We start from the raw sequence: 23,318 nt of genomic DNA on the forward strand, positions 1-23,318 counted from the left end.
CAGGGTAATTAAGGCGAGTTTGACTTGAAACATGGCTGAGCTACAACATTTTCCTATGAAATCACTACATCAGATGAAAACTTCTGAATTTAACATGCATTTACCAACAATGCCAATTATATCCCTATACATGTGGTTCTGGATCTCCAGCGCAGCATTCTTTGCACATAAATCTGACATTTACAACGACTCCTAATGTGTAACCGTTAACAGCTGCTTGTCAGGGAATTAAATGAGGCATTTGAGCGTTGCATATGCCTGCATATGTGGAAAATCACAGCAGGCAAGAAGGACGTGTAGGTCAGCAAGAGCAGTAGGGCAGAATCTGCTAGCTACATGCCCCATTTCCACTTTACACAAGCCTGACCACAGCATCATGTCTGCTAGGTGACACTCCTGTTGACATTACCAAAATGATCAAGACCACAATTCTGTGGTAGATGCTGAAGAAGGGGAAGTTCATAAATGTATAATTTGCAGATTTCCTCAAACCCAGCAAAAATAAGAGAGCTGATGTTTATCATATTCTGTTTTAGAGCAGGAAAAACGTGACAATCTGCAGGACTGGGGTGATACAGGATCAAGGTTCAAAACTACTGCATTACTGGGCTAGCTGTACTCAGGTCTTGCTTAGCATAAGCATTCAGGCACACCTCCGCAGAGACTCTATTCTCTTGCCCAATCTCTCGCCACAGGTATTAACAATGCAATTTGGCTAATTAGACAAGTCAGTGTGTGTTTTGGTCTGTGTGTATGAAGCTAATTGAGACATGTCTGTTTGCCCTGCAGGAATCCCTCCTGATAATCCTCTCTTTGGCTTCAGACGGCCTCAGCCACTAAGCTAAATACGCCTCCCACATTTGGCGGGAAATTCTGTCCACAGAGCTGGACGCTTGGTTTTATTCTCTGCCCAAAAGTGTCCACCCTCCCGAATGCAGCAGGTGACCGATCGGCAAGCATACGTTTATTTATTGGCCAGAGAGGACCCCGAGATATCTGTCATGGCTGGGGTGGCGGTCAGGGTGACAGGCCTTCTCTGGCACCCATAAAGCATCAGCAAGGCCAGACTGCCTGATATTTATGGCCCTAAAAGCAATTTCGGGTTAACAATAAGGCCCAAATGCTTCATTTTACGAGCAACCGTAATCCCGCCAGTATGATTAAAATCGGCCTCTGACCGGTGAGTGCTGTAAATCAGCATACATATCAACTGAATACCTTATTTACCATCCACAGCAAACCTGCTCTACTATTAGAACAAGCACAGAGCTGAGAAAGAGAGAGAGAGAGAAAGAGAGAGAGAACATCCAGAGAGACAGAAAGAAGAGATGGAGGTGTTTCTGTTTTAATTGCCAGTAAAGGGGTTTTGACTTTTCCGTGGCTTCTTTCAACATTTATTCAATAAAGACCTTTCTTGTTCTCAAGGTATTAGCATGACTTTTCAATATTTGTCCACTTTAAAGATTTTTTTTTTACATTTCAATGTGAAAAAGTCCATTGGAATGTTTAAGCTAACTGCTGCCAGTGCTAGCATGTTTCAGCCCACTTATCACTGGACAATTATACCAATCACACAGTAGGGCATGTCCCTACTGACCACACAAACGCCTTCCGTTTTAGCTATAGTTAGGTATTTAAATGTATAGGAATACTGTCTTCACATCTTTCAGTCAGTCTAAAAGAAGTGACAAGTTTACTTTTAACAGGAACTTGAACAAACAGGGTCTTCTCTGTGTTCTGACTTGAAGAATTAGCAGAGCAAGCTAATTATTCAGTTATATGTTTTACATATGTAATTCAATTCAATTTTATTTATACAGCGCTTTTTACAACAAATGTCACAAAGCAGCTTTACAGAGATCCGGGTCCGAGCCTCTTTTGAGCATGCCAGTAGCAACAGTGGCATGAAAAAACTCCCTGGGATACTTTTAAAAGACTAAAGTTTGACACTCTCTCACCAAAAAAAAGACAATTTATCATTGCTCACAGAGCTTTTAGCCAGAGACTGGTTCTGCAAAGACTGAGACTGAGAGGGTTTTGGCAAGACTGCAACTAGATTTCTTTTGAGATGATTTCTCCATCATGCTCCAGCTGGGAATTTACAAGAAGAGAAACAATGGAGCAGAAAAAAATAAGATGCCACAGATTGTGACCAGAAATGTTCCTGTAGCCACTTTGCTGCTTCCCATTCAGGGCTGGAGAGAGTTTACCTATTGGTTATTCACAATGACCATGTCACAATTTGCAGAAACCAAGACTCTGAGAGACTCAGTGGTTTAATGGCCAGCACAGGCTCTGTTAGCTGGTGCAGCTGGGGACCGTTTTGGACAGAGCCGATGGCTGGCTTTGCATGTATTGGAAGAGATGTCCGTTAAGTCCTTACCCACCTAGTGTCAGGAGCATGCCAGTGCTGAAGGAGCTATGAACAGGTGGGTTATTTGGCAGTACTGAAAAAGTACTGAAAAAGTACTGAAAAGGTTCTAACAAATGTATATAACAATAAACATGGTTAATTTTACCTGAAAGTCAAAGTTAGGATAGCTATCCTGACACCTTTCACCAAACAATTAAGATGAAGGGCGCACACACAAACTCTAGAAAGACTCGATTGATTTTATTCCGACAATGGAAATCTGTATGTGACAGTGAAATCCCTCGAGAAGTCGTTTCGTCAGGTTTAGCTAGTTTAAAAAAGGACATTGCAATTGTTCTAGCTAGTTTAGCTAAGCCATGCTACAGACTTTCTGTCCTAAGCAGAGACTTTTTTCTGAATGTACAGAAATAAGGAATGGATTAGATTTCTTTCAAAAAAATTAAAAATCTCGGTAATACTTAAAGAATATATCCACCCTTAATATCAGCAGGTTTCTCATCCTCTTAGCATGTTTGAAAATTTGCATGTTAGAGAGTCAATGAGGTGCAGGTAGGGTGGAAAGAAGCCAATCAGAAGCTTTTATGCTTTGTACACCACCAAAACAACCAGAGGGAGCATTAACATTTGCAAGGTGGCCACCCACCTCTACGTAATAGAGGGAAACGTCCTCCTTTTGTTATCATCACTTGAAGCAGAGTTACTGACGCAGCAGAACTGAATATTTAACCTAACAATTAGGGACCATTTTTAGCATGTTCACCCAATGTAAAAGGCAGCGGACACATTTCAAATAGTGCAACAGAAACTGAAAAAGAAAATTCAGAAGTTCTTACATGACAGGAGAATATGGTTAAGGTGACAAAAAGGTTCTTTAGGACTAGACTTGGTTTGCAGGCGGGTGAAAGGGACTGTATTTTATAGATTCCGAAAGTATCCTCCCGAGCTACCTAGGGCTCAGCAAGGCTCCAAGTGCCACATCTCCTCACCCTCCTAATCCCTAGTCTATCTCCTAAATCCTGGCTTTAGGAATCATTCTTACCCTATTCTCTCTCTCCTCTCCCTTTCGAACACACTCTTACACCACTACCCACAATAGCACAGTGTTACAAGTGCGCGCACACTTTTGTTCTTATTGCCTTCTCGTTCTTTCTCTGTCCTGGAGAACAAAAATCCCATAGCTTCAGGCATTAATCCAGCAGGATCTGCAGGTGATCTCTGCTCACCTTGACAGAGCCAAACCTCTGTTCTTTTCAGGCATTAGCAGGCCTGTGTGTGTGTTAAAGGTAAAGGACTCCATAAGAAGCCACACACAGAAAGTAGTAGAACGGTTTTTCGCTGCCGGAGGAATAATTACACTCTTTCAGCAGACCCTATTATGTCATGGAGTCTTGCCGAGGTGCATATTTAACCAATCAATGGCACTTAGCGCTCCAATGGAACCATTATCTCACTTCGCGTCCCACAATGTGATCATCATCACTGAACAGGTGTTCGGGCACAATACACGGACAGCCATATATCGACCAAAGACCATTGTGCACTGACGCAGAGGTGCTAAGCACTTAGTGATTCTCAGACGGCAGGTGTCTTTGTCCTTCTCCTGGAGAGAAAGAGAGCAAAGATGTGGGTCTGGAAGCTCAAACGGGTTGGCCATTAGGCTCCTCTGATGTCTTCAGGACCAGCACTTTGCATGTTAGCCTGATGGCTATGATGGATCTGCTGAGCTAAGGTGAAATAGCCCAGCTGGAGGAGAGCCCCAGTGCCATTAATTTACATGAGACAGAAGGAGGCATCACACACACACATATACGCACTCCTTGTCCCCAGCGACGGCTCCTTAGCATGGGAGGATAATGGAGCCTCCCATTGACTTAATGAGCAAAGGTGAAGGTGAAACAGGTTCGGAGGAGTGTGCTCAAGATCACTGACAAATCATTACAGCCATATTAATAGAGTGCTGCAAGAATTTATCATTGTGTTCTAGAAATACAATACCTCAACCTTGTACCTCCATCTTATTTACCTGATCATTCTCTAGCCCTTTATCAGTGGTTAGTTTATGACAATAGAGCTGCTGGCTTTTTGTTTTGCATGGCGGAACGTATTCACTAGTAGTAAAAATCACTAACAACAAGGCTCACAGCAGCATTCACACAAAATACTATGACATGTCAACAGCAGAACAGCAGAAACTGACCAATAAGAAATTGAGCAGGAATGGAGTAAAAGGGCCTAACCGACATTAAACTTTCGTGTCCAATGTCAATTTTGGGGGGCTGAAAATTCTGAAACTCTGGCATAACCAAAAGAGAGCTGTAAAATTGTCCAATTGTCCAAGAGCTGTAAAAATGTCCAAATTTCAAAACTCCACAACTGTTACGTCACACTCTTGACTCGGCCCACAAAGTGTTAGAAAGCTGAATGTGACGGATACTTTGGGAGATAATGGAATCAAGGCTAAAAAGGTTAAAAGCTAAAGCTAGTCCTACTGGAGAAGGGTGAAAGCCAACCAGAGCAAATATCACTGTATGAGATCACCATCAGCTTAAAAGAAGAATTTCCATAGAGCCTGTTAACCAGCGAAGGCCTTTCAATGTTAACTGCAATGGCTACTTTAGGAAAATATGAAAGCGAGACTAAGAAGTCTACAAGCTAAAGCTAGGCCAGCCAGAGAAGGGAACAGGGCTGACCAAATGCTAGGCAAGTTGGCACCAGCCTAAAAGCTACCCCAGACGAGCAGTGTCATGACACATCCTATCCCCCTGGACACATTCTATCTCCTCTGAAGTCATCTTTGAGAAGGACCATTTAGAACCCAATACATCAGCCAGCCAATGTAGCTAGCATGATAGCTCAGTCGAGCTGATCCCCTTCGATTGTATTAGCCAGCATGCTACTGATTAGCCAGCGGAGTTGCCCCCCTTCACAGTGTGTTTTATCTAGTGGTAGTTGCTTTTTTTTTTAGCACTTTTTTAATTTAATTTGGATCTAAAATATCTGCTGATCTTGCACAAGCTTAGATTGACAGTGGATAGCAAGTTCACGATAGCTAGCTTTACCAGTTGGTATCAGCTTTATATGCCAGTGTAGCAACATCAGTATTATATAGTTAAACTTGCTAATATGTGATTCACATTTAATAAATAAAGTTAAATAGCAATGCTTTATCCAGATAAAACATTTTTAGAAATGATCAGTAAATATCTTTAAAATAAATTTAATCTGGCATATAAATATGACAGCCGCATGAAGATGGACAATTTTAAGCAATTAAACATTAAAATATTAAACAACCACATTGACCATTTGTGTTGGGCACAGATGGAATTTGGCTTCTGTATTTATCCCATCCATGCTTTGAACACACACACACCAGTGAAACACACACAGTGGACAGTGAGCACACATGCCTGAAGCGGAAGCAGAAGGTGAAGGGCCTTGCTCAGGGGCCCAACAGTGGCAGCTTGCTGAGCCTGAGTATCGAACCCACAACCCTGTCATCAAGAGCCTGGAGCTCTGACCGCTGAGCCGCCACTGCCCCAATGGAACAGTTGGGGGATAGATGTCACCACACTGGCTACAATCTCTTAAAATAGCTAACCACTGAGCGGTTACAAAGAGGATGCTGAGAGGACAGCAACACTATCCGCTAAGACTCAGGAATAATTACAAAAGGTCACTTTTTTCTTGGTGCAGTGCTAAGCTAAACTATGCTAGTATAGGCTAGGCTAGGCTATGGTCTGTATGTATGCTATATAAATAGATCTTTTTCCCACATCCATTATAAAAAGGGTTGTAAACAGACTTGTAAAACCACATCTGAGCAAATCTAAAGCTGCACATATTTGTCAGCACTATGTACATCGAAATGTGCCCGAAACTGTGGTAGTGAACACACACACTAGTGAACTAGGGGCAGTGAGCACACACACACACAGCAGTGGGCAGCCAACTCCAGCGCCGGGAGAGCAGAGAGGGTGAAAGGCTTTGCTTAAGGGCCCAGCAGTGGCAGCTTGCCGAGCCTGGGTATCAAACCCACAACCCTGTAATCAATAGCGCAGAGTTCTAACCGCTGGAGCCACCACTGCTATTACTATTACTATTTATACCAAGTCAAATATATCTTGTAGATACTTATACTTCTAGAGTTTGAGAGAACACACATACTGATGTATGTTTCAGTTCTCCACTGTCATATCTTGTAAAATAAAATTGCTAATTATTTTATACAATTAATTAAAATAAATGAACAGCACAAGCTAACCATGATGGTATTTTGTGTTTTAAAATCATCAGTTCATGCCTGTACTGCTGTGAGACATTTACTCAAGGGTTCTTCATATTAGGTTCTCTACTGGCACAAAAGGTTCTGCCCTACTGTTACGAAATTGTGAGTTTGAGCTTGGTAACACCACAACCAAAAAACAAGGTGGCAACTATTGGTGAAAAACCATCAGCCCTACAGTACAGTTTCCTAACTGTACAGTTATGGTGGACCTAAGGCAGGTGAAGCTCATGGTGTGGTCGGTCAGTGATAGAATCATGTTTGTGTTTCTAATACAGAACAGTTCACCAGACATTTTCACCACATTACACCTTTCCTTCCTCCCATCCTACACTGTAAGAGGTGCCTGTGTGCTTGTTTGTGTGTTTCTTCCATATGTGGAGGGCCCAGCATGAACAGAGAGCTGGTGAATGGCCTGGTTAATAATGGATGAGGAGGACACAGACGCTGTTCAGAGAGACACTGGTGCATCCCTCAGGCTAAAATCTGCTGTTGCAATCACACACATGCACCCGTTCACCGTCACACCATCAAGAGTGTCCTCCACGTTTGCTGAAGTCAGGCTGGGGATGATCCTTCAAGAGCATGCTGGTTATTCTACATGTTACCATGGAGACAAGAGTCTTGTATGCGGCTATAAAGAGCAACCTGGTACCGCTTGTACCGCTACTTAACCCATGTTTGCCTTACTCAGCATGAGAAATCGAATGTTTTGCCACCACCCCTAATTGCTCATACCTTAGCTGCTCTGCGCTCATCAAAACTTTTTAGTCTCAATTAAAGACAAACAAATCACATTAAGCATCTATGAAATTATTTAGACTCAACATTAGCATACATTTTGTTTACCAGTCCATGCCAAACACTGAGAATATGAGGTAAAAAGGGAATATATTAGGAAGTATGGTGGGCATATTCACCATTTATTAGTAATTAAACAGTAACATGTGATTCTGTAAGTACTCTGTACTGCAAACCTCATTAGTACGCTTAAGGTAAAAGCCACCTATGGCATTAAATGCGTTCTAGTGTCTAGTTTAAGGGGAATACTGTATTTACCTTGGCATAAGTTACCTGGTACCTGGAACTGATAAACCATGGACCCCAAACTCTGTTGTTCCTCCTTTAAAAGCAAATCCGGCATAACCAAAATGAACCATGGGCTGTATAATGAACCAATACCCAAACACCAAAACTGTTACCCAAGAGTCGTGACTTGATTATAATTATGCCCCCAAAATGTGCATACGCCCATCTCACTAGTGAAAGCCGTTCAACAAGTGAAGCTGTGAGATGCTAAGCTGCAAAATATGGAGAAAGTTGTAACACTGGAGAGCAGAACATAAACACCAGACTCTGCTAGTTATGGGAATGCAGGTTGCTTTGTGATCCAGGCCTCGCGACTGTGACCGTGGCTTATCCTGTGCCAGTGTCCGCAAAAGGGCCGCTCAAATTCAGCACATGTCAAAGCGAAAACCAGGTAAGCAAGCGGGTATCCATGCTAGGCTAGAGTGTTTTTTTATCATCTCTCCATAGTACCTCAGCTGACTACCAAACTAGAGATGAACACACATTAGAAGGGAAAGTGTCGGCTTAGCTTATTTCTTACCAGTAAGCCCAACCTGGGTACAGCCTCTTCAGCCTGTTAACAGCACACTGTACCACAAGGACATGGAGAGTAATACTCTGGAACAATTACAAAAAGTAATGACAGTGTTTCTGTTATAGTTTTACAAACTAGGCTATGGTACGTGCTCCTGTGAGCTGTCTTGATTCTCTAAGCCAGCCAATAAAAGCAGAGCTCATCATTTTCTTTCCCCAACAAACCTGCTGTAAATGGCAAATCTCTGTTCACTATATGATGCACTACTTTGGGGTTCAGTTATTTTGTAGTGGTGTCCGAAAACGTAGGGCACTGTACAATCCCATAATGCACTGTAATGAATAGTGTACAAACAATGTGCACTAAACAGACAGAGAATATCTGTAATTCATTGCAGATATTCTTGTTTTGATGTACATGCACTTGCACAGCAGTGAGGTCACACACATAATGATGTGACCGAATTTACTACCTAGGCGATAGTAAATAGGGCACAATAGTTTCGGACACAGCTAGTGTGTTTCATTCTGAGGCAAAATAACAGGCTGATTAATAGGCTTGTAAAACCATATCTGAACATTTTTCACCTCAAACAAAGTCACAAACGTACTATACTGTATATACATTACAAAATGTATATACAACAAAAAATGTTATACATACAAATAAAATAATGCTATATCTGAACAAACGTTTTCATTTGTACAACAAGGTCCATTTTCCTCCGTTAAACACTTCACTTTCTTGCTACTCGTTTACACAGTGGGTCAATTCTGCACTGAGCATCACTTTTAGGGCACAGTTTATGCTGTGGTGCTGTGACCTTATAAAATAAAAACTCAGACAGGAACTTTATTAAAGACAAATTAAACACTGCCTTAACATAAACAGTATGTTGACATCAGCGCCAGCAGGAGCCTTTAATTTGACTAATTTAACACTCCAAGGCTTATTACACACTAAGATGTATTATTCAGTAACTACAGGGACTTCTGTACAAACTGGTGGGGCTATTCTATTCTTTAGCAATAGAAATTTGTAATAACACGTTTAGTCTGCCGGCAGGAAATAGGCTGTTTAAGGGGTTAAAAACAAAATGCAAGCTTAAGATCTCACTGTTTGTTTCCAACAATGAGGATGTATTTAAGAAATACAGCCTGCTTCAGATGGATGTAGTCTATATTATATAGAGTTGGTGTGTTTAGCTATAGTCACCTTTGTCTATACGAATTATTAAAGACAGCAGCATCTGTGCTTTAACCTTGCCTCGTCTGCACATCATCGAGAGCATAATCTCCTTCCTATTCTGTCGGTCTAAATCCCCCCATCCACTCCACTTTAATATTGTGGAATTAAGTATTAATCTGAAGGGGCACGGGAAAACCACAGAGCTGCTGTTTGATAATAATTAAGATTTCTGTTCTCCGATTTGCTCCAAGTTTTGATGAGTTTCTGCACACATGATCATACAGCTAACTTATTCAAACACTGAGCGGAGGAAGGGGGAGGGGGGTGGGTCAGAGAAAGCTCCTGGGGGATTCAGAGATGCTTTCGTCTGCCTTCCAGCAAGCTAGAGAGCACTTCGACAGGCTGCTTGTGCCACGGAGAGAGAGGCGTTAGCATGCGCTAGAAGCTCGCAACTCCTCGCTGTAGTAGGAGGTATGGAAATGCGGTGCATGGCTTTTTAGAGCATGTGGAGGAGGAGCAGGCTATCAATCATTAAAAGCCAGCAGAGCACATCTCACCCCCTCTCTCCCTTTACTGTACGTGTCCTCAAACACGGCTGGTGGCCCTGACCCGATACCCAATCAGCAGGGCACATGGGACCGCACAGCACATCAAATTGACACACTCCGCTTTTCAGCGATTCATCCATCAGGCTTATCAGAGCATTTGGGAGATGGGAGCACTTAAAATGTCTGTTTAATATTCAAAATGGCTCGGCAGAAGCCAAATGCACTGCTAAACCACACTTGAGTGTACACTTCCCATCAGAAGCTGGAGAATGTCTCGTCTTCCTTTGAGCCATTTTTGATCTTCGCTCAAAGTGCAAAGCTTTGTTATTACTCAATCACCTGATTGCAATTATTTAAACAGATCATAATCACATTAATAATGGCATTGCATACTAACAAGAAACCATTCATGAGTCTTCTTAAAACAACAGCAGCTCAAAGTTCCAACTTGGTGCTATAACAGATTTAGAGAATAAGGACATGTAATATTAGTTTATTTGTTAGCTAGGTTGCTAATGCTAATGTTAGCATATACTATATGCTGGTAGAACAACAATTTTTTTTTAACAGAAAACAGGCTTTCCATTCAGTCTGAGGGACAGAGCTAAAGTTCTACACCGGATTGAATTCACTCATTCAAATAAAGGGGCAAACCAACTTGAAACCATTGGTTAGTCTGTGGTTTGTACTAGCTAGAATAACAACAAAGCCAGTTTTAGTAAGTTTTAAAATAATGTGATCTGGAACTTACAAAATATCTCGCTAGCACACTTGCTATCCAAACTACATCCACCAAGAGTATAATGATACATTAGGAACCGTCACGATACGGATGCTACCGTTCAGTGCACACAGAATACACTGCAATTTCAGAAGCTTTAGCCCCGCACTCCCTTCTCCTTTACTCTCCCTCTCGCTGCAGCACGTAGAGAGAGTGACTCATGTACGCTTGGCCTTTTCTGAGGTCTTTATTCTTTATTAACATAAAATTAATTAAAGCAATATTCTGGCCTTTCCCATGATTGAAATCATGATGGATCAAATGAAGCTGTTGTGTCGGTGTTGTTGGACAGCTGTAGGGTGTGTGTGTGTGTGATTGAAAGACATTAAACATGCTAACGTTTTTAATTTACTGCTTAATTCCCTACAGGCTGCCGCAGCAGCTACCTCAGGGGGAATTATGCAACACTAGATGGCACAAGCTGTAACATGTTCTATGTTTTTGGGTTGCTTTTTTGCCATTGTACCGAACCTATACCAAACCGTGAGGTCCAAACGGCAGCGTGAGCCGAACTGCCACTTTTATGTACCGTTAGACTTTCTACAGTGTATCTACAGTACGCAAAAGTACATCAGAAATGGATTAGAATCAGCATTTTAGAAGCACAAAACATTTTCTATCATTTCTAGAATCTTATACTATAGTCTTATACTGCAAGACAGGTCTTTATGTGTGTGTGTGTTTTTTTTTCCATATGCAAAAAAAAGCCTAAAAGGTTTGGGTGCTGATAAGCTGACATCCCAACAAGAGGATACACAGTGTGGGCTTTGGCGTTATTCCCAAGTGAATACTGTGACAAATGTTTATATTTATTGCAATGTTGTTTTCCTCAGAATAAAACTGGTAGTCTTTAAGATGATAAAGTATGCATGCTCATTTGTAGAAAAACATTTTGAAAAGCTCAGGGTTCTCAAACTTCAGTATAATTAGCTCTGTTCATGAAGGGATATCTCACTGTACAGTTTTCCTCTATTTTAGAACCCCTGGGGTTTGGCTGTGTTCTTTAATTACTCACCGCTGCATCTTCCTCATGGCTGTCACTGGTATCATCACTCTTGCGGTGGCCGTCTGAGGAGCGCGAGTCTCTTTTACGGCTGGCATCAGTCCCCTCCGCCTGCCTCTCTCCATCTGAAATGAGACAGAAATGATAAACTTTCACTGCCATTAACATTAACCTCCTTATTAACACAGACACTGCTTATATTATGACCATCATTTTTAAAAATTACTGTCATCATTAAATGCCTAAATACAGACCACATCCGAAATCGTCAAATTCACTATTGCTGGATTTGCATGGCAGTGGGCAGGGCTCGGGCTCAGCAAGCTAACACTGCTGGGCCCTTGAGCAAGGGCGCTGGAGTTGGCTGCCCACCGCTCTGGGTGTGTGTGTGCTCACTGCCCCTAGTTCACGAGTGTGTGTGTGTTCACTACCATAGGTGGGTAAAATGCAGAGGACACATCTGCTGTACGTAGTATAGTGACAAATACGTGCACCCTTACCTTGTATGTCTATAATAATATGCATGACAATAGTAGCAGTTTACAGATTACAGGATATTTATATAATACAATCTGTATATAATCACATATACATCAAATTCACCTATTTTCAGTGTGTATGGGCTAATTAGCTCTGATGTTTGGGCCGATAAGCTCTGATATTTGTGTCATAACAGCAAACACAACCTCAAAGACCAGGAACCAGTAGAGTATGGAGGATATCACGGGTCATGATCTTCTACTATGGCCTAATTTCATAGACACACTATGTATATCCGCCGTCTGTTCAGCCCTACTTAAACCCCAATAAACAGAAAAGCAATCATGAAACAACTTTAGTTTTTTTAAGCAGGTGGTGGGGGAACACAGTGTTCTATCACCTGAGTGACAGAGGCTCCAGGTCACTGACCCACTGCAGATGGATTATGGGATTTGCCTGTATAGACTCCCATTAGAAATCAGTCCAACTGCTCTCTGGGGTTCTGGCACAGGGGAAGAGACAGAGTGGCCTGCTGAGAGATGTGTTAACCTCGGCAGATGGACAATGGACATATTGCACTACCAGTATTCAAAACAAAAATCTATGGATATTAGGTCAATTTGGTCGGTAAGTCAGTAAGTGGAAACTGAGGCTTTAGCTGTGTTAAAGGACCCATATCCTACATTTCACATTCCTTTCCCTGACATCCATTATGACATTTGTGTGTAACAAATACAGGTTCTCCCTTATAATTAAACAGGTCATGTTTGTTACTGTGTCTTTAAGACTATGTAAATTAGGTTAATTCTATTTGGCTGCCCTGTATTGTGGCTTGTTCAATAAGCACCTTTTGTGAGGTGAAAACCAATATATTTAGATATAGTCATACACAAAAGATTTGATCTTTATCTACAGTGGCATCTAAAGACTGGGATGTATTAGGCAGCAAGTGAACATTCAGTTCTTGAAGTTTCATTAAAAGCAGGAAAAAGGTAAGGATAAGGATCTGAACCTCTTTGACAAGAGTCAACTTGCGATGTCTAGACGGCTGGGTTCCAACAACTCCAACACATCAGGCAGGTCTTGTGGGGTATTCCTGGTATGCAATGGTCAGTACCTACCAAAACTGGTCCAAGAAAGGACAACCAGTGAACCGGCATTAGTGTCATGAGTGCCCAGGGCTCATTGACGGGAACTTACATATAAGAATTGCTTTAGTGTTGAGGCATTAAAAAGAGAGAATTGGATTAGGGCCATTTTACCTGCTGTGTGAACGTAGCTTTAGAAGCTCTGGGTGCCACAGGGAGCTTTAAGTCCAGCAGCAGAGCCCTTACAGTATGGCAAATGGGAAGGTGTCTCAATGTCATAACCAAAACACACATATTGTGTCCAGTCATCTCAAACAGGATCAAACTGTCTGTGTTTTTCTGTTTGTGGAGCTGAACTGCCCTCCTGTGTGGTGTGATGCTGGTGTAAGATCAACGTTGACTGAGGGCTCCTGCTGCTTGCCCTCCAGACCAACTCCGCCGCCATGGAGATGCCAGCAAGTGCCTTTCAACCTCCAGCAGAGCCAGAAAACCTCACCAGTATGCTCTACACATCTTCCTAATGAGACTGCTTCTTGCACAGACCCTTACTAAAGCCATTACTAATAACTCTAATTATGCTGAGTTCTTTTTATTATTATATTAACATGGCAACCACAGATCTAATCTTCATTCACCCTGATAAGACTTCTATCATTAATCTCTGGTTTTCAGTGGTTAAATCTGAGCACTTCTGTGGAGTATTAGACCCATGTCTGTATATCCATTAGTTACTGCTTTATTTCATGCTTTTGTTGTGCTATCCTATGTTGACCAGAGGTTGACCATAGGTTCCTTTTTTCTTGGATATTAAGGTGTCTTTCTTTAACTCTACCAATGCAGCATCGCCGGGCAGCCGACGCACTTAGAGGAAGGCACAGGGTCCTCAGCTCTGCAACACCAGCTAACAGATGCCTGTGTCGGCCAACATCTCTTCGAGAGTAATGAGGGGAGAGAGCGCCAGCTACCCACCCGGAGAGAGCCAATGGTCTTTTAGAATCTCTCTGAGTCTCTGAGGGACTTTTTATTGCCACTGTCACCACACTGGCCTGCCCACTCAGGGATCGGACCCGGATTCCTGTAAAGCTACTTTTTTGCGACTACACCCGTTGTTAAAAGTTCGATAAAAATGAATGTAACCTGACAAACACACACACGCACCCACATGTAACTTTCAGGCATCTGAAAGCAGCTAACACAGTACTGAGAAGAAATGACGAAGGTGGGCCGCAGAGAGAAAACCCAGCCATAAAAACATAATTAGACATTATGGTTTTCTGGATATGTGCAGTAAATGCTGGCTGAGTGAGTTTATGGCTAAGTCCAATAACCCAGCAGGGACAGTGTGGGCACACTGCTGCAACAACACAGTGCAAACACACACTCAGACCTCCAACGCACTCCCTGTCTCAATCAATACTATATCAATGGACTTCCCTTCACCCGTGGGAACTGAGGCCAGATGAAATAAATGCCTGGCTCCAGTTAGCCTCTAAAGTGAACTGTATCATTTCGTAATGCACTCTGAGATTGCATCATAACTCACCCATTCAGCCAAGCATTAAAAAATAAAATGCATAGAAAGCAAATGCCATCCAATATAGCATTATAAGTGCAGTTCTGTTCAGTGCCTCCACCTCTTTAACAGCATCTCATTCAGTAGTTCAACAATCGTTATATAAACTTCTTCATTTTATTATCTAGTCTATAAACGTGCTTTTGAGTTCTCGCTGATATTTGTTATGCTTTCATAACCTCTTTCTGAAGTCCTTCCTGCAGTCTGAAAACACTGGACTGGAGGCTGTTTTTTTGCTTATGGTGACTCCCCGTGATGAAACCCGTGAGGAGACATGAATAGGTCACTGGATAGGTTGTGACTGAATGGGTAAGTGGAATGCAGTTGCAGGCTGAAGACGGGACGACTCACAGAGGTTAAAATGACTCAATAGAAGAACAGGTAAGTTTAAGGAGTCTTAGGCCGTAATGCCATAGGACTACACTCTCTAGCTTAGTTCTATTCCCTTTTCCTCAGTCTCCTCGCAATCTGAGGTGAGTATCCTCGAGCTAGCCCCCTACTAAACCTAAGCTCCACCCCTGCATCACCTAAGCTGAACCATTTTGCTCTGCAGTCCTATAATGGGAATTAAAACAAGGGTAAATAAAATCATAATTCCAAGACCTTAATATGTAATATTACAAGTAAAATGTATCAGACAGTGCACACATTTACTGTGACCTAGGTTAGAGACATCACCCCTCTCTTGAGCTAGCTGTGGGCCCCCCGGCGCGCTCATGAGTGAGCTCTGTCTGCTCTGCCTCCCTTTTGCTGAGTCTACTAGAAAACAGGCAATAGGTGAGTATTACAGGTAGGTGTTCAGGTATGTATTACAAAAACACACACACACACATACACAGTACTCAACATGCTTGCCTCATCACAGACTTGTCTTTGAATGCCTATAACTGGGACAGAAAATCATTGCTTTATGTTAAGCTGAACATGAGAGATGGGTTTGTTAACAGCGGGCCATACGTAAGCAAGTATCCTAGGTACATTACAATTGTGAGAATAGAAGAGAGAGAAACAGAAATGCTAGCCTTTTTAGTACATGTGTATCTGTCTCACAATGCAGTAAAAGTTCTCTGAAGACTCAGGCTGCATCCCAATTGTGCACTACACACTAATACTAAAATGCATAGACTATATACTAGTCTTAATAATGTACGTGTAACAGGTTAGCACACAAAATATTAACAGTTTCGTACTAACAGAATGTGATGAAGCATTGTTATACAAACATACATTATATGGACAAAAGTATTGGGACACACATTTTTAATCGCTGAATTCAGGTGTTTCATTCAGTCCCATTGCTGCAGGTGTATAAAATCAAGCACCCAGTCATGCAGATTTTACACACATTAGTAAAAGAGTGAGTGGTTCTAAAGAGCTCAGTTAATTCCATGGTGGTACTGTAAGAGGATGCCAGCACTGCAAAAATTAAGCGGGTGAGATTTCTCCACTCCTAGACGTTACACAATTGTGCATATGCAACTCACTCAGAAACTACTTAAAATTACTAATAACTGCAAGGTTGGGACAAACCCGAATACTAATGACTAATAAGTTCAGATGATACCCCTCGAATTTAGCCAATTCCTATGATACAATATGTCATATGTAATGTCAGAAAGACAGACGTACAATTGTTGGACATATTTTAATCCATGACAATGTCTGCTTTTTGATAGTCTAGCATTTGATTGGAGGTCAATTATACAGTTCAAGCAGGATTGCAACATCTGAATCATGAAACTTGATAAGGTTGAGCTGCTGTTAACATTCCGGCCTGTGTGAAAGACTGATTATTATGAAAATTGCCTTTGATACAATACGTCATATGTAATCTCAGAAATACATACATACAATTGTTATTTGAATTTATTTAATGATTAACTGGTAAAAAAAAAAATTATGTGGACAGACCATACGTCGCATGGCTGGCATGCGACTAGACTCGCTGCAGTCAACACATGATTCTGACATTCCATGAGCAGCTTCCATACACTGCTGTGCGTCATCTGTCACTTATAGTTTGAGTTTTGTTTTGCTTGCAATGTCTTGCCATGACGCAGCTCTTCTCTTGTTCCCTTGTTTGTGATCTGCTGCTAGCTGGGACCGTGGAGCAGCAGTCTGCTCAAATGCTTTAGGTGGCACATCCTTTGCCTTTATGTGATTTACAAAAGTTCTGTTGATAAATTAAGAATACAGTTTCATCATGAAATCTTGTTATTTTTGCCTTGGACAAGTTTAAGGCTACTTCACCCCCGTCAGAGCCTCGCCAACCCCAGATTTCTCTTTTGTTACGGCATTTCTGTTCTATCCGGTCTGATCTTATTAGGCCCTTTCTGATCTGCATAGTTGTATTCTGATGAAGCTGTAACTTTTCAGCCCAGCTATTTTCTGAGGGAAATCAGAGGCAGCTGCGATGCCAAGGTAACATTTTTAGCTTTGTAACATTAATCTCATAACCAGGCCATACAAAAATATGCATTGACATAGTAAAACCCAGAGACCGGTTGATATGGTGGGGTTTGTTGTCAAAGTGTCAAAGTGACTGTCTTAGCCATTTTAGTGTTAAAATATACTCTCAAAAACTATGAAAATGATCATTTAACTGAACGCATAAAACTTCACTGAAGCAAATCAACAAAACTAAGACTGGTCAGGTTCATGTTCTAAAGTACCTGTCCATATTTCAATCATGTTTCACGTTTCAATCTATGACAATGTCTGCTTTTTGATCTTCTGGTGTTTGATTGGAGGTCATTTATACAGTTCAAGCATGAAACTTGATAAGATAAGCTACTGTTAACGTGCTGGCCTGTGTGAATGACGTGTGCACATTATGAAAATGATTCACAGTCTTAATTTTGCTTGATCCTTTAGTGTAAAGTAAACCTCAAACAGTGTACTAGGTTGTTTACTTGCATATTAAATGTTGCACATGATTCCTGTCCTTCTCCTTTATTTCCAAAACAGAAACGACATAGAAACCACCAGCAAATGAGGCAACAGGGGAACTCTTTCAATTTTATGTTCACCGCATGTATGTGGTCATGGTATGGTTTAAACAAGACCTTGTCTGTTGCTGAGAAGTTATATGACCACATCCCCCAATATGAAACACTACCACCACCAGTAACAGCAGGTTCTGCAACTGTGGGACCTCACAGCTGGTAGAATCGCTGTGTTTGTCAATTTGGAGACTCCCAGACTTCCGTTACACACTTGCCTTTAGCGGAGTCTGTGCCCCTATTCTCTGAAAATACTAGACTTGAGGACAGGTTTGGGAAAGGTTAAGCTACACACTCACACTAATCAAATCACAATTGTTTCAGTGCGTGTGTGAGCACGCTTTAGCTCTACCCCCCTAAACTCAAGCCTTAAGGGTGGGTGTCCTGCTGTGTTTGATGCTATTTGTGTTCGCTGCATAGACTTTGGGTTTTCTGGGTGAATAGGGGTGTTAATAATGTTAGAAGTTTTCAGATTCTAGTGCAGCCCTTTTTTGACAATGCAGTGAAAAATAATACCTTGATGAAAAACTACTGTAAAACTGTGGTCAGCAAGACAACAAGTCTGTCAACAAGACAACAAGAAAAACAACAATAATGGAGACAGCAATAAGGTTCTGTATACTGTATATACTCTTAGATAACCCTTCATGACCATTTATGACCATATGATCAGGTCAATCCATTGCACTTTTAACATTTAACATTACCCCAGTGTTACGTAGGCCTGCTGCATGCACAGTATAATGCAGTACAACGCTTGAAACAGCCTGAGAAAAAGACAGAATTGGGGGGGTGGGACTGAAGGATATAGACTCATGTCTTCTGAAATCTAAAGTGAACTGCAGTGGTGGAGCTGGATGTTAGAGGAAGTATATTAGAGCAGGAACCGCAGCAGCGGGGCAGGTATATCATGAGCGCAGGAGGATGCCTTCCTCCCAGCCTTCTGCCACTTACACAACCTCCTTCACTCAAATATGCATGAGGCTGCTAGTAGAAGTGAGGGCCATGTGGAACAGAAAACACAGTAACAGTCTGGACAGCAGCTCTCAGCATGCGCAGTGCTGGAAACCGAGAGCCCATAGCCACAATGGGAACACGAGCGGCAGGAGGTACGTTCTGTTTGAACTCCTCAGGAATCACACGTCCACAAAACCTGCGAGCAAATGTGCTGAGTGTGAACAATCGCACCAAAAAACAAGAGGAAACAATTTGAGAATGAAAGAGCCTTATCTCCTCCTCCTGATCCTAACCTACTGGTGTTTACCGCGCGATAGCGAGACAGCATCTGCGCCGGTTTGATAACTGCTGTCAGATGATGTCAGTTTAGTGGGCCGAGCGAGACAACAGCGAAAGCTGCTACTGTTGTGACACAATCTCTGAAACTGTCTGTTTATAAGACACAAAGATGTGCCTTCGACTACTCACTATCTGACTCCACTATCCTACCAATAAGGGTTAATTGTGCAGCATTCGGGTCTCCCAGTGGTGGGGAATTCAGGAGCACCTGTGTGCATATCGTCACAATGCTCCGATAGCAGTAGCTTCACATGGTGCTGACAAGTCAGATGGGAGGGTAAAAAAAACAAAACTGAGAGCGTGAGAGAGAGGTAGAGGAACTAAGAGAAAAGAAGATGGAAGGAGAGAGGGAGAGAGAAGAGGAGAGACAGAGAGAGAGAGAGTTACAGAGACGGGGACGGATTTAGAGAGAGGGAGGGGTAAAAGAGAGCAACAGAAAGTGAGAGGGACTAAGAGTGATGGTTAAAGGGAGAAAGACACAAGAATACAAGGCATGAGAGAGAGAGTGAGACAGAGAGAAAAGAGAGGAAGAGAGAGGAACTAAGAGTGATAGAGAAAGAGAGAGAGGTAGCAAAAAAGAAAGAGAGCACAAGAGAGTGAGACAACAGTGCAAAAAGTGGAGAGACAGAGAAAGAGAGGGAGGGAGAAAGAGGGAGAGAGTAACCAATAGTAACAGAGAAAGAGAGGGAGTGAAAGAGAGAGAAAGCTAGTGTAGGAGAGAGAGGAAGTGTATAGGAGAGTGAGGGGCAGGGGCGGGGGGGGAAAGGTGTGTGTGTGAGTGTGTGTGGGGGGGTGTTGAGGTGAATGACCCGAGCCTCTCAGCTGTTACAGGCTTAATGAAATAATTAAGATTCAGTCAGCAGGTTAATGAGAGCCAATCGACAATTTCACCCCTGAAGTGAGTGAGGGAGTGTGAGTGAGGGAGTGTGAGTGTGTCTGAGTGAGCACTGAGTGTTGCACTTCCGCATAAGCAAGTTATTTACTGTTCTATTACGCGGAACAAATGAATAGCAGGAATAAATGTTAAAACTTGTAGTTCACTCAGTGTCTGTCCATTTACACACTAACTGGATTACCTGACAAACCATTTAACACTGAGAAGTCACAGTTATTACCAGCAGCCTGATAACTGATAGGATTACCCCCTGTTCCTCCACATCACAGTGGTGCTCTACTGGATTCAGCTCTTGGTGAATTTGTTGTTCATGTTTGTTAAATCATCCAGTATGAGACAACTTTTACTTTGTGGCCTGGTAGCTGAAGATGAGTTAACTGGGGTAAACAGAAGATGAGTTAACTGGGGTAATTGTGTACATGGTCAGCAACAATACACCCACAGGCTGTATCATTCAGGTGATGAGATATGATTGGTATTAACAGGTCCGAAGTGTGCCAGCAAAACATTCCTTACACTTATCTCACTACTCCCACTACCCTGGATTGTTGACACAAGGCATGTTGGGTCCATGGATTCAAGCTGTTGGCACCATATTCTGACTCTACCATCTGTGTGCCTCGGCAGAAATCAAGATTCATAAGACCAGGCCAGTTTTGGTTAGCCTGTACCCACTGCAGCCTCTTCTTTCTGTTCTTGGCTGACAGAAGAGGAACCTGACATGGTCTACCTGTGTTGTAACCCATCATCCTTGAGGTGTGATGTGTTCAACATGCTTCGAGATGCTTTTCTGATCACCACAATTAAGTGCTTATCCAAGTTACTGTAGCCTTTCCATCGAACAACACACAATTAAAGGTCAACCGATACACAATTAAACGACTTAGTGATACATAATATGTCGATATTATACTATCAATACACTATATGTGTATAATATTAGCAAAATACAAACTATACAAATTCAAAAGGTCTAACGATACAGAATATAAAGGCCAAACTATGTACAATTAAGAGGCATTGTGATACAGAATGAAAAGGCCTGTCGATACTCAATTTAAATGACAAAGTATACAGAAAAAGGCCAAATAATGCACACTATAAAGGCTTAACAACACAGGCCTATGAAAATGCCTAACAATATCATTAAAAGGCCTAACGATACAGCATAAACAGACCTACCGATACACAATTTAAAAGGATACAGAATAAAACAATACAGATGAAAAAACTGAATGAATAGAATTCAATTCTATGATACATAGTTTTTTGTTTTTTGAATGATACACATTCAAAAAAACTTCACAAAACAGAATGAAAAGAACAACCCGATATTGAATGAATAGACCTAGCAATTCAAAATGAAAAGACCAATACACAAAGAAAAAACCTAACGATACAGAATGAAAAGGCCTAACGATACTCAAATAAAAGACCTAACGATACTCAATTCATAGGCTTAACGATACAGAATGAAAAGGCCTAATGATACTCAAATAAAAGGCCTAACAATACTCAATTCATAGGCCTAACACTACAGAATGAAAAGGCCTAAAGATCCTCAAATAAAAGGCCTAATGATACTCAATTTATATGTCTAACAATACAGAATTAAAAGGCCTAACGATACTCATATAAAAGGCCTAACGATACTCAATTCATAGGCCTAACGATACAGAATAAAAAGACCTAAAGATACTCAAATAAAAGGCCTACTGATACTCAATTCATAGGCCTAACACTACAGAATAAACAGACCTACCGATACACAATTTAAAAGGATACATAATAAAACAATACAGATGAAAAAACTGAATGAATAGAATTCAATTCTATGATACATAGTTTTTTGTTTTTTGAATGATACACATTCCAAAAACTTCACAAAACAGAATGAAAAGAACAACCCGATATTGAATGAATAGACCTAGCAATTCAAAATGAAAAGACCAATACACAAAGAAAAAACCTAGCCTAACGATACAGAATAAAAAGACCTAAAGATACTCAAATAAAAGGCCTAATTATACTCCATTTATATGTCTAACGATACAGAAAGAAAAGGCCTAACAATACTCAAATAAAAGGCCTACTGATACTCAATTCATAGGCCTAATGATACAGAATTAAAAGGCCCAACGATACTCAAATAAAAGGCCTAACGATACTCAATTCATAGGCCTAATGATATAGAATGAAAAGGCCTAACGATATACAATTTAAGGGCCTCGTGATACACAACTGAAAGGCCAAACAATACAGAATGAAAAGGCTGAAGGACATAGAATTAAAGGCCTAACGAAATAGAATAAAAAGGCCAACCGGATCCAGACTGAATTCAGAAGGAAAAGAGAACACATTTCATTATGCAACTGTTAATGTCTATATGAAAATGACATTCTTGATACGATTTGCTAAAAAAAGAACCCACAAATAGTGCTGAACATCATTTCCGAAGATGCTGTTTATGTATTTTCATAACTCATACACTTCTATTTTCTGCACTCAAAAGTTACAAGATGCATTTTAGACAAGGCAATGCACTTGTGCAGAATACTGAATATCACCCAAGAGGCAAATGATTAAAAATACATAAACTAAGCTGCAGTCCAAGTGCCTTTAAAAACCAACACCATCATATAAACCAAACAAAGGCACTGATCCCTAAGGAGGAGATGGTCCTTGTCATGCTAACAAACTGAACAGGGAGGCGTGAAACAGACTAAGTGAAGGACAGTAAGGACCTTCACAGTAGTAAAAGGCAATCATGTGGTGAGAGAGTTCAAAAAGACACATTCTGATACAGAAAGAGAAACTTTAGGAAGATTGGCTTTAAAATATAGAGCTGTGACATGAGTTCAATTCATTTCACCTTTAAAAAAGAAGAAGCGGGGTAAGGCTGCTTATCTGAGCCAGATGAGGCCGTGTGTTAAGTCAGAGTGGAGCCGTCCTGTCAGCGCAAACATCAGTGGCGTTTATTTGCTCTAATTAGCCGATAAAGATTACTGCAGGGGTCTGAGGTTTGAAAACAGAGCTGGGAGCTTAAAAGGGAAAGGTCATTTGAAGCAGTGATTAAAGAAAAGCGGCTGAAGCTAGAAGAGATTGGAGAGAGATTAAAAGATTCATTTACTGGAGCAGCGAGTTTGCATAGACGGCTACCGTCCTGGCTTTGGGTCGGCTATAATAACAACACTGTTCATTC

At 41.4% G+C, this 23,318-nt stretch overlaps 1 protein-coding gene across 1 annotated transcript in view; it reads right to left on the reverse strand.

The window, feature by feature from the left end:
* The window catches only part of b4galnt4a (beta-1,4-N-acetyl-galactosaminyl transferase 4a), a 193,731-nt gene that overhangs the window by 124,116 nt on the left and 46,297 nt on the right, over positions 1-23,318 (reverse strand). The window contains exon 2 of the mRNA XM_072669148.1: positions 11,795-11,907. Within this exon, the coding sequence (XP_072525249.1) occupies positions 11,795-11,907 (113 nt within the window). The remainder of the gene's footprint in view (positions 1-11,794; positions 11,908-23,318) is intronic.

This window comes from Salminus brasiliensis, chromosome 2 (genome assembly GCF_030463535.1).
Source record: "Salminus brasiliensis chromosome 2, fSalBra1.hap2, whole genome shotgun sequence".
NCBI classification, from domain to species: Eukaryota; Metazoa; Chordata; class Actinopteri; order Characiformes; family Bryconidae; genus Salminus; species Salminus brasiliensis.